Source organism: Cricetulus griseus, chromosome 2 (genome assembly GCF_003668045.3).
Source record: "Cricetulus griseus strain 17A/GY chromosome 2, alternate assembly CriGri-PICRH-1.0, whole genome shotgun sequence".
Classification (NCBI taxonomy): Eukaryota; Metazoa; Chordata; class Mammalia; order Rodentia; family Cricetidae; genus Cricetulus; species Cricetulus griseus.
The window spans coordinates 297,401,738-297,418,225 of NC_048595.1; the positions used below are offsets into that span (position 1 = coordinate 297,401,738).

The window sequence follows — 16,488 nt, forward strand, 5'->3', positions numbered from 1 at the left end:
GCAAAAAGTAAAGAACTGACAGAAGGTCATTTGTAGGCCTGGCAGAAGTTGCCTGTGTTTTTCTGGAGCTTGGTGCTCTATCCACACCTTCCTACCTCTGGGCTTACAGTGTGAGAGAGATATACGATCAATATATGATACATCTGGAAACCCTTCCTCACGATGGCTATATCTAACAAACCCTTCCTCACAAAGGCTATATGAAACAAACTGTAAGAGACTGTAGCCACGCCTGTTAGGGGCTGGCTACAGGTGTGCCTGACCATGCCTTCGAGGACATGGTCAGGGTGATGTAAGGAAGGTATAAGAGTGAGGGTTGCTCATGTGGTGGCCCCTTCTTCCGTTTCATCTTCGGCTTGCTGTACTTACTGCTGCCCCACTGGCTGGCTAGGTTGCTCTGTAAGTAAGGCTTTTCCCTATTAAATTCCCTTGTATTTTTACCTGGCTCCATATTGGTAATTTCCCACATTAACAAACCCTTCCTCATGAGGGCTATATGAAACAAACCCTTCCTCATGAGGGTTAAATGAAACAAACCCCTCCTCACAAGGGCTATATGAAACAAGTCCTCCTTCACAAGGGCTATGTGAAACAAACATGGTTGGTCTGTGATACACAGGGAGATGGCAGATGGCTTACAAACAACCTGTGAAGGACCAGAATTCCCTGTTCTGTTAAGTCTTAGAAAAAAAGAGACTCTATGATATTGTGGTCATTGCAACCTCAGGGCTTAAGTTTGCTTCCTGGTAAAAAATAAATAGCTTTGGACCAGGTAGCATTGTTTCTTCTTCTGTACATCCTGTACATTTAAGAACGCAGATAGAGAGGGGAGGAGGAAGAAGGGAGAGTGGAAGGAGGAGGGGGGAGGAGAAGATAAAGAAGGGAGGAGGAAGAGGGAGGAAGAAAGGAGGAGGAGGAAGAAGAGAAGAAAAAGAAGGAAAGGAGGGGAGGAAGAGGATGGCCGTGCTAAGGGTTTTGATTAGGCAGATTCAACCTACTCATTTGGGCTCAATGTATATATACATTCCTCAAATTGCTACTGAGCTGACAGAGTTACCCTGGATCAAGTGTGTGAGTCAGAGGCCTAGTGGAAGAGGATGCCAGGCCCTGCTGATGATCTTGTATAACCTAGCAGAGATCTGGAGATTTGCTCATTAATTTCTTTGAGCTAATGCTTCTTTGTGGTCTGCAGTCTGGATTGCCAATAAAGGGAAGGGACTCTCTAGTTTTCAGTTTTAGACAGATGCTTATAAATGATACTATCCCTCTTCCACATTAAGATTATTCTCTTGGGATTTCATTGTGGCAGACACTGTTGATCACATGACTAAATTCCTAAAGGCCATTGAGAACTTCTGCCTGTCCCTTGCATCCTATATGTTAGCACCATTCTTTTTAGGCTGAGCTGTGCATGGTTTAGATAGAAACAGGTGAAGCAACTCTAGAGAAGGAGATGCAAGAAGAAACTTGCTTAGATGATCTTGGCCTTCAAGGAGGAGGATGAACATGAAGAAACATCTATTTTTTTTTTTCTGCACATTGTCATGCTATGTGGTATAGAGGACAGTGGAACTCATCTTGTGAACATGAAAATGCAAGAAAAATGACAGAAAACCCTGATTGCTTGACAATTTAGTTAAGCCACCAAATTAACCAAACTAGATTTTTCGCTGTTGTTGTTATCTATGCCAATCAGTGTCTTTATATTCAAGCCACGTTTGTGTGGGGATTTCTGTTATCTGCAGGTAAAAGCAATGTGTTTGTATCTATTAACTTAAAAATTTCTTTGTTATTAATTTATTGTGTGTGTATGTATATATGTGTGGGTACATAGCAGTTGTGGCACAAGTGTGGAGGACCTGGGGATCCAATTCAGGTGGTCAAGAATACTGCCAAGTTCTTTTGCCTGCTGAGCTGTCTTGCAAGCCCCTATATTTAGTGATTTACCAATAAATGTATAACAGTTATTAAATATTAAATCTTTTACTCTGTGACTTAGTGTAATTCATTGTTTCTCATAAAGACATTTGAATTAGTAATATGGGAGGACAGGTAGGTTATTCAATACAGATTTGTTGGCTTCACTGTAGACTTATTAAATCATAATATTGGAATGGGACAGGAGATCTAGGGTGTGAGGGTAAGAAAAAACACTTTCATGAATCAAATGTACTCTGAAGACTGAATACCACAGTGCACGCTGAGAATAGTAGTATGATCAGGAATAAGAGAAGGCAGGGTATACAATGAGTTGCTGAAGTGTGAAACATGAGATCTCAGGCTCTATAGACATCCAGAAGCATCTTGGCAAGCTGGAAAGCAACATAGGCTGAGGGTGAAACACAGGCTCCACCACTTCAAAACCAAGGGCTGCAGTTGCTGGATCTTCAAATAGGACCAACAGGCCAGCTTTGCTAGAAGTCTATAGCAGGTGGTAGACCAACCAATGCCATACAGCTGTGCTACAGTCCGGGGGACCTGAGGGACCCATGTGTCCTCCCGCTGTGGGATGCTGTAAGCTGAGGTCAAGATCATTCCTAGACAGGGAATACAGAAGCAGACCTATCCCAGCAGAGGGGCCAGTGGAGCAGAGCTGCCCTTCCGCTGGCCCCTCTCTGGTCCTGCCTGTCACCGCTGGCTCAGTTCTATTTCTAGTCTACAGGGCACGTGCCAGAAGTCTCTGAAGATGCAGCACATACTGCTATGCAAATACATTTGCTTACACCATAGAGACACCTAAGAACTTATGAATACAAATGCCAGGCTATTGTTCTTCTTTTCCTGTGTGTTTTAAGGCTTATTTTAAAGTTATTTTCTATCTAGGTAGTTGTCTGAAAAGCTTGTCATGCCTCAGGATTTCTGTTACTTAGGGCATACTTATCATGCTTGTTAATAATGCTCACTGAAGCCATAACCAAAGCTTTGTTAGTTCTAGTCACAGGATTCTCAGATGACAAAGGCCTTACTTTCTCCTGCCAATTGCCTGTTGCTATAAGGGAGATTATTTCCTCACTTGTTTCTCTAAAGCAATAACTGGAAGAACAAACATGAATATTTGTAATGTAATGGAAATTCCTGATGGTCCTATTCTTCAAATCACCAGGTTATTACTATTATTGAATAGTAATTCAAATCAAAGGGCACAAAACCCGAGACCTTTCATTATCAAGGTGTGGCCACCCCGGTTTTATAAACACACACACACACACACACACACACACACACACACACACACACACCAAATAGCTCTTACTAATACACCACACTAATGGATCTTGATTTTAATTTCACCTGGTAAGGGAAGAAATGACTGAATACTGAATATCCCAGACTATCCAGATGGAGTTGCTAGTCGCAGGAGAAAGAGCCCCTGTGGACCTCTCTAGGAGGCTTTGCACACATCACTGACTATAGCTGAATCTGAACAGATTTTCCCCAGTCTCTGAGTTCTGCCTCTCTGGAGTTGGTGTGACTTACACCAGCTGTGCTGTGGCTGGCAAAGGCATTGGTATAGGAGCTTCTTGCTTTGCTGCCTATACTGTTCCTGTGAAGAGAGCACTAAATTTACTTCGGAGCCTCTGACAACCATTTTGGAAATCCATAAAAGCCAGAGACCAAAAAAAAAAAAAAAAAACCAGGAAAACTTAAACCTTCTTCTGAACACAAGAGGCCATACTGGGAAGATTTGCTATGTTTTCAAGAGATCAACTTTAAGGACTAGTTATTTTCTGAATGTACAGAGTCCTGTAAGGAAATGTAAAGTAAAAATGGAGCAAGAATTCTGATGGCTTACAAAAATAATTCCTTGAGCACGTGGGAATAATGAATTATAAAGAACTACTTTTTATAGTTTCTCCATTGCTTGTCTATAACCAACCTGGCAAATGGACTTTGCTGGCTGTGGAAGCAAGCCTTTGCTGCTGAGCTTAACTTAAGTCTGAATGCTCTGAGGTTTAGAGAGGAAATTCATGCTTGGGGCAAAGTCCAGAAAGGCAACCAGGACTGGTGGGTTGCCAGCACAGAGCTTGCATGGAGACATTTCAGGAAATGAAACAACTCCAAATAGTGACAGCTTCAAACAGTGGCACATTGGAGAAGAGACTAGAGACACTGGTTGTGGATCTTCAATGACGAGCTTTGGACTCCAATGTACAGATGCCTCATATTCAGTGAGGTTTAAGAGAATTGCAAAATTAATGCTGAACCTGATGTGAATGGCTTCCTTTCTCATGGAGATGCTAGAATGGGTAAAGGTTCAAAGCAAAACCCTTGTGTGGATGGATGTAGGGTGGACATCTGGGCTGCACATACAAATAAAATGCATGCCTGAAGCAGGAAGTGGTTGAGGATGTTTGGAGTCCTCTCTCTCCCTCTCTCCCTCTCCCCCTCTTCCTCTCTCCCCCCATTTTCTCCCCTCATTCTCTCCCCCCCTGTAAGTAGCATGTATGTCTATGTGACTTAAGCATAAAAAAAATCATTGTATGTGGAATTGCAAGACCTGGGTTCAAATTTTGGTACAATGCGTTGAATTGTAGCTCACAAAAGTTATGTCGATGTCTTAATACCCATTATATCAGAATGTGACCTAATTTGGAAGTAGGGTCATCGTGAATATTGCTAAGACCTTAAGTCAACATGGTTAGTGTCCTTACATAAAGATGTGAAGGACACAGGCACAATGAGGAGAGGGAGAGGGTGAAGTGAAGCATCTATAAGACAGGAAGTGCCAAGGTGTGTCAGCTATTGCCTGAAGCCTGCTGAAAGCTCTACAGCTCCACCCCAGAGAGACAGGCTCCAATCCGAGGAGTAGGCTCCTCCCTGAGCCACGGGCTCCGCCCTGAGCAACAGCTCTGTCCTGCACAGGCTCCAACCCCAAGAGCAGACTCCCCTGAGTGACAGCTCTGCCCTGAGCGCATAGAGGAAGCAAATCTGCCAACTCTGACTTTGGACTTGTAACTTCCATGATTGTGAGATACACATTTTTGTTCATCAACAGCAGAATGATGGTAATCCTGGCAGTCCTGGGAAATTAACATAGATGGTAATTTGTTGGAGGGCAGGGAGATTCTAGCACAGTTCAGTTGGTGTCCTCCTGTGTCTATATAGAGCTAGCATATCACTCAGAACCATATTTTAATTTTGTTTCATCTCCACAGTGAATTTGTCACAAACTTTTCCCAGCGTAGGAGACTGAGACTCGGAAGTGACTAGTGTCTTATCTAAGAAGTATCTTGACATGCTTCCTCCTCTTTCCTTCCCTCACTGCACTATTGCTCTTTCCTGAGAGAGGCAGTTGTGTTCATTCCCTTGCTTTTGAGTATGCAACTTGCTTTTAACTCCATGGAGCTTTCCTCTACTCACCCTTTTCTGCTTGGTTTACATCTGTCTCTGCTTGCTGAAGCCCCACTGTCTCTAGAGAGAGAACTGGGCTTGACTATGGCCTATGCTCCACTGGGGTCTTTGCTCCACTGGGGTCTTTCATTTGTCGTTCTTAGACCTGGGAGAAATTGAGACCCTCCTGAGTCAGAGATAACTGGGTTTCTTCTGGGCAGCTTGGCTCTGATGGGTTTTGGGGTCTTTCTGAGTAGCACAAGATGCCTGTGGCTATGCCTACTCATCACCAGCAACTTACTCGTCATAGGCGAAGGTGAACCTGGGCATATTACAGAAAGTCAAAGACTTCCTGTGACCACCCAGTCTGACTTGCCCCATCCAAAGCTTAGCAGCAGAGCTTTGCCTTCTATTCTTATGCATCATGATGTGAAATATCTGTACCCACCACACAGTCACAAACAGTGAATCATGTCACAAAAGAATGCTGTTACTGTTCTAAGAAGACCTGGCAATGACTGTCTTCAGACCCTGAATGCCACATTCTCACAAGCAGATATTATTAATCCTGTATTCTCTCACCCATTTGATAACACTGAAGGTTTTATCTATCTCACTTTTAGATACTATTTGACTAGCAGTCCGACCCGTCTTCCCAAATGTATCCCCAAGAAGGTTGCTGAGATACACAGTGACTATAAGTCTGTCGGGCAACAGCTCATTGTGAGGTTGCTGAGATATTACTGTGATTATAAGTCGGCCTAGGAACTGTTCAGTGTGGAACAACTACTTTTCAGGCCCCCTTTTGATTTAGGAAACTTAGAATTTTTCCTGTAGCAAGACAGACTGGAGATGCTGTCTATCTGATATCATAGAAATTTATATATTTCTATCTTCCTTACTCCAACCATCCTCATCCCCTCTGCATTCATGCCTGACAAACTTTGTCCTTGCCCAGGTACGCGCATGCTCAAATACCAACCTGTCTGCAAGAATTGTCCTTCGAATTGGAGCCTCTTCCCTCTCTGGAATTGAAATCATGTGTGATGGGAATCTTTGTCTAATTTTCTCACTGGTGACTCTGCAAGTTTCTAGCCCAGTGCTTGCACATACGAGGTGCTCAATGCGTGTGAGTGATAAGCAGCTTTTGAAGGGTTAGAAGGGACCTCAAGAAGCATTTAATTCCAAGGTGAGAAAAAATTCTCCCCTTATGGGAAAGCCAACTAAATGAACATAGAGATTCATGAGCACAATTTGTTTTCCATTCAAAATTAAATCCTGTGAGAGAATAATGTGCTTTCATCCCCATCTTCCTATGCAATCTACTTTATCACATGGGAAGGTGAGGATGAAAAAAATCATTGGCAGAACTGAGTCTTCACCAGATCATCACTGATCACTTGAAAGCCACCTTCTTACCCAGAAGGAAGAAGTTGACCAGAGAAAGGAAGAGAGGCTTGCTTGCTTAATCACAGCAGACAGAGCCATGGACTCGAGTTCACTATGGAGGTCTGGGACTCCATCAGTGTGCCAGCTGGGGAAAAGCAATAAGAAGCAAGACTTTGGTGCTTTTCAGTCATTAAGCTTATGTGAACATGTGCACACTGCCATAAAGTGAGTATATTCACTGTGAATCAACTAATAATGCACATTAGAACTGTTCACTGCCTTTAATATGGCAGCATTACCACCACTATCCTAGCAATAATTCTGCTGCCCCACTTATGGATTATTTACTGTGACTTAACGTTTAACATATATTGAAAATTATGTGGGTTTTACTCCAAATGAAATGCCAAGGACCTTGTGAACACAATCAAGTCTGCCAGTCTCTTTAGTCTGCCTATCTCTAAACCAAACTTTTCCATAGATAGCATGATCTTGTTTGTTACTCAGGTTTTGCTTTGAAAGACATTTTTCCAAATACCACTCTTAAGCATATAGATAAATGTCTGTAAGAACAAATTCTTGAAGCTGTGTAATGTCTACTCAGGTGGTTTAATGAGTGGATAATGACCTTCACTTGTCTAAGTGCCTCCTCTGCATGCCACTACACTGTTGCCAATTGGTGATTTAGAGGGTACAGTTATTTAAAGAAAACAAAAGCCACTGAATTTTTTATTAACTATGCCAATTCAAAATTCTACAATGATAGTTGCAATGACTGGATGTCATTTTGTTTTTCTGCTAGTCAGCATCCCGTAAGCTCTTCTGTAAGTACAACTCACACAATTCAGTCCCCGTCACCTGCCTTACTCTCCATTATATCTGTCAGCTACAGTCCATAAAAAATTGATATTCAATACAGCATGCTAGACTACTGCAGGAATATTAGAAAGCACATGGCTACTGAGCCCTGTGTTTTGGAACTGCAGCCTGAGAGAATAGAAGTGAATAGTGCAATGTATCTATCTAAACATCTCAGATAGTGAATAAAGTAGACGCCTGGCGAAGGCACTGGGAGATGGGACTGGGAGTGTGATTGAGGGAGAAATGAATGTTGGGCCAGGCAATCTTTGTCTTAACTCTGTTTTGCTGAACTCCAACTGGATGAGATAGCTAAGCAAATAAAGTGCTTGCCACCAAGCCTGATGACCTGGAACCCACACATGCCAGGACAGAACCAACTCTCCAAGGTTGTCCTCTGGCTTCCACATGTGCAAACATGCCCCCCCCAACACATAAAATTCGTACATAAATAATGTAGTTAACCTTTTTTTGGGGCTGAAATCCAAGATAATGTTCTAAGATTGAAGGTTATTGTTCTTCAGGAGTTTATTCTCTTGCCCCTGGAATGTAGGTCACTCTGGCTTCAAACTGGAATTCTTACTATGTCAGAGCAATGATTTCTAATTTCCATTTGTAATATGCAGACAGGCAGAAACAACTTCTCCTAGGATGCTTTAAAGTTAACTAATATGTCCTTTATAATCAATTTGGGGCACACTACATTCATTGTTCCTAACTCAGAAAAGTTCATCTGTCTAAATGGGACATTTTTAAACACTAAGAAAAATAATTGCTCATGTTTTGATCCTCCCATGCCCCTGTAAACTGTAAATCCATACTCACACAAGCAATTGTGGGCAGGGAAAGCATGATAGGAGCTGAAACTCTGGATTGCTGAAATGAATTATATTCTTTTGGCTGAGAACAGGGAAATTCATAACTGTAACTATTGCAACAGAAAGTAGAATTTAAAATGTCATCATGTTCATTGTCAAAGATGACTCTAAAAATCAGTCTACTATTTATGGTTTTTCTTCTCATTGACTCATTTATTTGGCCATATTTCTTCTGTGGTTAGGATTCATATTATAGAATCAGAATTATTTTAAAGCTGCAGAAAATAACAGGAACTTTTTGTACAACTTCCTTGTTTTGCAATTGAAAAGAAAGAAAAATTTCCCAAATACAGGGTTGATAGCAACAGTGGAAGGACCAAGACCAAATCCCAACTACTTTGAAGCTATTAATGGAGTGCAGATCACACCCCTTTCATGTGCTGAGTAGAAGAGAGCTCCAATGCACATACATTACTTCTAAAACCCCACCCTTAAAAGCTAGAATTCTGGGATCTTTGGACAATATGAATCTATCAATGGTTACATTCTAAGGACCAGAGCTGTGACACCAAGTTCCCACTCCTATGGACCACCCTGAACGAGCTCCAAGTACAGCACTATAAGTAGAAACATGTGGCATTTGGTTTCTTAAAAAGTCAGAATTTCTGGACATTTCCCTAGTGCCAGATTTCTCTTGAAACCTATAATGGCTCCCTCTATCATGTTATCTCTTTTCTTGCTCTCCTGTATTCTTCCCCTGACTGGTTCTTCCTGCTCTTTCATGTCCTCCTCTCCTCTCCTATTCTCCCCTTCTCTTTCTCCTAACTCAACTAACAATAAGCAATAGTTCAGAGGCTACCATAAATGCTCTTCTCCGATAATGAGATTGATGACTATCTTATATGCCATCCTAGAGCCTTTATCCAGTAGCTGATGGAAGTAGAAGCAGACACCCACAGCTAAACACTAAACTGAACTCTGGAATCCAGTTGCAGAGAGGGGGGAGTAATGAGCAAAGTGGTCAAGAATAGGATGAAGAAACCCACAGAAATAGCTGGCCTGAACAAGGAGGAGCTCATGGTTCCCAGACTGATAGCTGGGAAACCACCATAGGACTGATCCAGACCCCCTGAATGTGGGTGTCAGTGAGGATGCCTCAGCAATTTATAGAGCCTCTGTATTTATCCATAGTACACGAATGGGCTTTTGGAGCCAACTCTACATAGAGGGATACTCTCTCAGCCTAGACACATGGGGGAGGGTCTAGGCCCTGTTCCAAATGATATGACAGATTTTGAAGATTTCCCCCCATGGAAGGCCTCACCCTCCCTGGGGAGCAGAAAGGGAATGGGACAGAAGTTGGTGGGGGGCAGGGGAGGAGGGGAGGGAGAGGGAACTGGGATTGACATGTAAAACAAGCTTGTTTCTAATTTAAATAAAAAAAGGAAAAAAAGTCAGAATTTTTCTGGTGATTAACATGTTTCAAGTTTTTCTGTTTTTTTGTTGTTGTTGTTGTTTTCTTTTTTTTGTTTTTTTTTTTTTTCACCAGTGTCAGCAGATCAGCCTGGTTTAATTTGAAAGTTATAGTTATCTATATGTTCCGTTGTGTTATGTGTCAACTCTTGCTCCAGTTGTATTATTTTCCCCACAAATCTACAGGGATTTATGGAAGTCACTTAAAGAGAAGGCAGGAACATCTGTCTAGAGATAGTGAGATTTGCCTGTTTGAGGTTGTTCGGGCTTTCCTGGAAGCAGAGAGCTATTTATGTCATTTCCAAGGTTTCATTCAGCCATTCTAATTGCTACCGAGTCATTAAATGCAGTAAATAGTTAAAACCACTAGTTTATGTACTTACTTGTCAACATATTCAACTACATCTGTAGATTTCTTGGTTGACATTTTGGCTGGAGATAATCTTACCTAAAACAGAGGTGACAGATTCAAAATCTACCATGCAATGCTTTTTGGTGGCCACTCTTCACCCATTTTGTACTTAAATAAATGTTTTTATTTTAAACAAAACATACAGCATCATCCAACTGTACACTTGCCATTTGTATTGACTAAAACTGAAATTAAGTTCTGGGGCACTCCCAAAGAGCTTTGTTTCGTAGGTTTGGTAAACATGTCAGGGAAAGTTTTTCAGAAGTTAAAGCCACACATCAATCCAAGATGAAAACTTGTAAATGAAAACTCTAGTAATTATTGACTGAGCTTTGAAAGAATTTCTGAGGGGAATCAGCTGATTACCAAAACAGCCCCAAACTAGAAAGCTAGACAATCCAAGTTATTTTACATGCTAAAAATCCTAGATGTCAGATTATCATAGATGAGAAATAAAAACACAGAAAAGCTGCATGTTAATTTAGTAGTATGAAACAAGCTGCCTATATGAACACTTAGCTGAAAATCTCTAATTCACTATTTTGCTACTTCAAGAAGGTTCTATTTCCATAAAGGTTGATAATTTGGCAACATTCCTACAAGGAAAAAGATGCCAAATATATTCACTATTTCTGTATACTGAAAAAAATACCCTGAAGATCAAATGCCTTTTTTAAAGTTTAAAAACAAAGTAAGTTTTATTACAATTTAATAGCCAGTCACTAAATTGGATTCAGTGGAGGGACTGTAGCTGAAATTCTAAGTTAACACATTGAATAAGATATATTTGTTGGATATTTTTCTTGGGTTATACCATTGCATAGTAAAATAATGGGTGTAGTGGTCTGAAGGAAAATGGCCTCATAGGGACTGGCACTATTAGAGGGTGAGGCCTTGTTGGAGGAAGTATGTCACTGTGGTCATAGGCTTTGAGGTCTCCTATGCTTATGCTGTGCACAGTGTGGACCAGATTCATTCTGCTGCCTGTGGATCAAGATGTAGAACTCTCAGCTACTTCTCTAGCACCATGTCTGCCTGCTTGCTGCCATGTCCGGCCATAATGATAAAAACTGTAATCCAACCCCAGTTAAATGTTTTCCTTATAAGAGTTACTGGGGCAGTGATGTCTCTTCACAGCAATAGAAACTCTAATACAATGGTATAAAACATTGAGATTTTTGTTCAGAAATTAGTTCTTCAGGGAGTTTTAATGGAATCAGTTATTTCTTGGTTGATTCCATTAAAATTCTAAGGGCTACGACACTTACTTGCAAATCCCTCTCTTCTCCTCTGAATGAAATTTGAAAACCAGGCAATTCTATTATCAGGAATGTTGGTAGTGGCCATGCTGGCTTGACCTAGCCCAGTTGGCAGGAGGCTATCAGAGCAGGCTCTTAGCTACTCAGAATGGGGCCAATGAGGTTTTGGGAGAGTGCATTGGCCCTGGACATATTGTGGAGTAGACTCTACAAGAGGTTGGATGTGCCTTAGCCCAGGCTTCCCCTAGAGCAGTGGTTCTCAATCTATGGGTCACAAGCCCTTCGTGGGGGTCACATACCAGATATCCTGCATATTAGATATTTACATTGCAATTGATAGAAGAAGCAAAATTACAGTTATGAAGTGGCAATGAAAAAATTGTATGGTTTGGGGTCACTATACCATGAAGAACTGCATTAAAGAGTTGTAGCATTAGGAAGGTTGAGAAGCACTGCTCTAGAGAATGCCCCACTGGATACTTGTGCATTTGTGTTCTGGATACCTCCTATATGTGCAGAGAACCTGAACAGATTTCTCAGCACCAATTCTTACTGTGTTTCCTACTGTAAATGCTTTGAGTCCTGAATTTATTGTTCACTTCATGCCAGATATTTCCTCCTCACCTCTCCATGGAACCCCAAGGGTAGTGGGAGTCTGAGCTTGGTACTTCATCAACTGGTTGGTTTTTGCCTTATGCATTTGACAACCAATAATGCTATGTAAATATTTGTAGAATGACTGTGTCCAAATGGAATGAATTACTAGGATATTCTCATCACTTCTACTTTGGGGATATAATACATACATATATATATATATATATATATATATAATTCTTATACTATAAAATCTTTTCATATATACTGTGATTTTATTTTTCTAATAGCTCTATTAGATCTGTATCAATGGATTTTCAACATATATGACAAAATTCCTTTAAATAACTAATTTAAGATTATGTTTCTTATAGATGAAAAACTTGAGGACTAGGAAAGAACGGGTTATGTGATGATAATCACTTCATGTCCCGAGCCTGCTTTGCCTGGTAGTGCTTTAAGTAGCTCTGTAGAATTCTACAACAAAAGGTAGCAGGAAACTGAGGTTAAGCAATCACCCAATCTAAACAGAAAGTCAAAGCCAGTGCTTGATGTTATGCTGGCTTTCTGGTCCCTTTTCCTAAGAGACTGTATCTATATGCTCAGATCTTATTAGAACTACCAAATTTCAACGGCACAACTTTCTGTGTGTAGCCTTTGTTGTTAATTGGATGTATGAGAAGTACAGAAAAAGGAATATATATATATATATATATGTATATATATATATATATACATATATATATATTTGTTTTTCTTAAATAATCTTAAGAATAATAAATCATTATCAAATTAAAAACAGCCCCATATTAAAATCAATCCAGTTAATACATTTATAAATTGAGCTCATTTTTTTTTTTCAGGTAGCTTTGCTGTGCTCAATCACTTTATCACGGCAGAACAAACAGGAACTGTAGGAAAACAAAAAAAGAAAGTCATTCTTCTGGGATTCCTTCAAACTCCAAACAACCCCAAGCTTCAGAGAAAGTGAGCCAATTATTCCATTCTTAATATAAATATGTGAAAATACTTGCTTTCTTTTCTTGGTCACTGGCTGAGCCAGGAAGGGGGCCATCAGTCGGAGCTGGCTGTTCTGCAGGCAGGGAGGCAGTTTTGTTTACATTTGTATCTAGGCAACCAGAATGCAGAATCAGAGCAGGAACTAGGCCAAGTGAATTTTTGCATTGATGCATTTTAGAATTTGAAGCTAGTTACTATACAGGTGGCAAAACCTCAAGAGAGGCTTCCAAATTGTTTGACACTTCCCACCCCTACCCCAGGTCCTGCCCCCACCAGCATTACATCTGTAACTGATGAGCTGAGCATACCCCCACAGGTACTTCCAAAAAAACACTTGGGAACTTTGTTGCAGTCAGATTGTCCTAAAATATTGGGAGGCACATCCTATTGTGTCCAAGAGAAGAGCTGAGAGTCTTTTTTTTTTCACTTTTTTTATATATAGTAAGAGATATGAGAGAAATATGAGAAATTTAAATGCTTAAAGAGTTGTCCATGAGTAAATACCTGAACTCATAATAAACCCAGCTTTATTATTATTACTTTTTGTTGACTTGCTTTTTGTTTTTGAAAGGGAACAGGAATATGTTTTCCTTTTTAAAAAAACCAAAATGTGAAGGAATCCTGAGTGCATCCAAAGTAAAATCTTCATGCTCCCAAAGCATTCTTCCAACGGTAGTTCAAAAGCATTGTGACTCAGGAAGGATCTGTGATGTCAGTGGGTCCCTCTCATACCTCAGGTCCTTAAGTCTCTAGAATTTATGAGTTTATGGTAGCTTTTGTTGATTGACCCTATATTTCAAAACCTACCCCAAATTTAATTGATGAGTTTGATGAGGGCACCATTTTCATCAAATTAGAAACAGAGAAAGGAAAAATTTGATTCCTTAATCTTTGTCCATGAATATTGGTTGAGGAAGCTAACTTTTTAAGCCATTAGAGGACCATTATAACAGCAGCAGATGGCAGGGGAAGGACTTAAATACTGGATTTTTGCTTAGAATAAATTTTACTCAATTATTGCAAAATGAAGTGAATTATTTTAGATTTAAGATATTTTTTTTCTCAGTTTTAAAATTTGACTTCATACTTTTTAATTAACTTGGCTTTCTTTTTCTTTTTTTCTTTTTCTTTTCAAGACAGGGTTTCTTTATGTAGCTTTGGAGCCTATCCTGGCACTCACTCTGGAGACCAGGCTGGCCTTGAACTCACAGAGATCCGCCTACCTCTGCCTCCCAAGTGCTGGGATTAAAGGCATGTGCCACCAACACCTGGCTTCACTTGGTTTTCTTATGTAGAAATGAAGCTATTGGTTACTACTCAAATTATGGTTCTAGGTTTGCCTTGCTCCAAGGACTGATGATGTTCAGGGTGGTGAGAGATAACCCTGAATTCCAGAGGGCCCCTGATTTTGGCTCCAATATTATACCCACAATGCTAAGCTAAGCTTTAGAACTAATGTCTTGTCTGTCTTACAAGAAGACTATGATTCCCAGCCCAATTGTCCCTTTATCCAGGACCAAGTGACACTGATACTAATCAGTCATTGAGTGGAATTAATTAGGTGGTTCTGGATTCCAAGAAAGTGGCTTGAAACTCCAATTACGTACTATCAGTTAAATTGCTTCACTTCTTCAAGCTTTGGCTTTCTTTTCTGTAAAAGGAACTACGATTTATCCCACTAGATGGCTGATTAAATGTACCATACAATAAATTCAATTATATACTTATTTCTCATCTAGGTATCAAGTTACTAAATGGTAACTACTACTAGTTAATACTTGACAAGGCAACAATTATTTAAGAAATGGATTTAAGCAAGGTCTTTCTCAAGGGAAAACAACTGAATCTGATCTTGCTCACCAACCTTTTTGGATTGTTTCCCTCCTTAAATTCATTATTTTCCTCCCTGAAATAGGCTCTTACTTGATATGTAGCTCAGGCTGACCTTGAACTCATGATCTTCCTACCTCAGCCTCTAGAATTCTGGAATATAGTCATGTACAACCATACTTAAACTTATTGTTTATCCCATGGTATTTGGCTAGAGAAAGAGCCCCACTGAAATGGACAGTTTAACTGCTTCGGACTCTAGATATGAGTAACTATTTGTTCACAGAATAATGTAAGTATATATTCTCTCTCTCTCTCTCTCTCTCTCTCTCTCTCTCTCTCTCACACATACACACACACACACACACACACACCATTGACTTCTGTCTTGTGTATGTTAAATCCTTCCTGCTCATTAATGATCTATGACTCTTTCTTATTTAGTATTAGTAAAGTATAACTTAAAGTACAAGATCCCAAAATGCTCAAGATCAATCTAAATGTTTTTTATATGACTATGTGTTGGTAGTAAGTATGTAAAGAAATGCTCCTGAGCTGGGGTAATCCATATTTAGGGTCATCCAAGACAAAGTCATTGTTCACTGCTTGTTTTAGGGATTGCCAATTGCTATAGAAATTTTTACTTACTGTAATTTCTCAGGGAATATTTTCACAAAGTAAATCTACTAAATTGTCTTCTCATGAGTAGAATCAAAGAGTCTTGAGAAAAGGGCAACTATTTAAAACTCACATAAGGAGTATATGTGAGCAGAGGCAGATCTGGGTATTTGCCAGGTGCTAAGGGAACTAGCCTCTAACCTGGGCCTAAGCGGCAGTTATTATTGGCAAAGTCTTCAACATCCTTTTCTCCTTCATTTTCCCCTTTTTGCCTCCACCAGCTGTCTCAGTAATACTAGGCCACTCCTCCTGGGGAGACTCATTGGATCTAGAGTATTTCTCTGGGTCTTCCATTTTTCTTTGCTATCCCGATTTTATCTGCTTTGGTCTTACCTTTGATCTGTGTTTAGTATTTATAAATTTAGTATTTATAAATTATTCTTCATGGTTCACCTCATAATTCATAAGATAAGGAAGGTAGTGCAAGTATGACTATCCAAATATTATAAGTAAAAGTACAAAGGAGTTCAGAGATGTTAACTGACTCCCATGAGTCAATGATGAAGCCAACTAACTCTTGTTTCCTAACCTTAGTCTTGTGTTTCATTCCAGAACATGTCTGGAATGAAATGACTTCTCTAGTTTCAGGTCAGAACATGTAGATCACCCTAGCAGAGTGGTTAGTGCTCCTTTCGTGCCACACTGAGTACATTCAGCTCTTCTTTCAGCTACTCATCACAGAATAATCTTAAAAACTATTTTAATTAATCCTTGGAGAATTTCATACAAAGTGTTTAGATCATATCCACCCAAATTTCCAACTCCTCCAAGATCCATCACCCAAGTCCAATTTCTTTTGCTCAAATATTCTTGAGTGACAGGC

At 40.0% G+C, this 16,488-nt stretch overlaps 1 protein-coding gene across 1 annotated transcript in view; it reads right to left on the reverse strand.

Moving 5' to 3' along the window:
* Positions 1-13,704, reverse strand: part of Fam81b (family with sequence similarity 81 member B) — a 76,933-nt gene extending 63,229 nt beyond the window's left edge. The window contains exons 1-3 of the mRNA XM_027401880.2: positions 13,662-13,704; positions 13,172-13,266; positions 10,253-10,317 (exon numbers count right to left, since the gene is read on the reverse strand). Of these exons, the coding sequence (XP_027257681.2) occupies positions 10,253-10,317; positions 13,172-13,266; positions 13,662-13,671 (170 nt within the window). The 5' untranslated portion in view covers positions 13,672-13,704. The remainder of the gene's footprint in view (positions 1-10,252; positions 10,318-13,171; positions 13,267-13,661) is intronic.
* Positions 13,705-16,488: the final 2,784 nt, after the last annotated feature.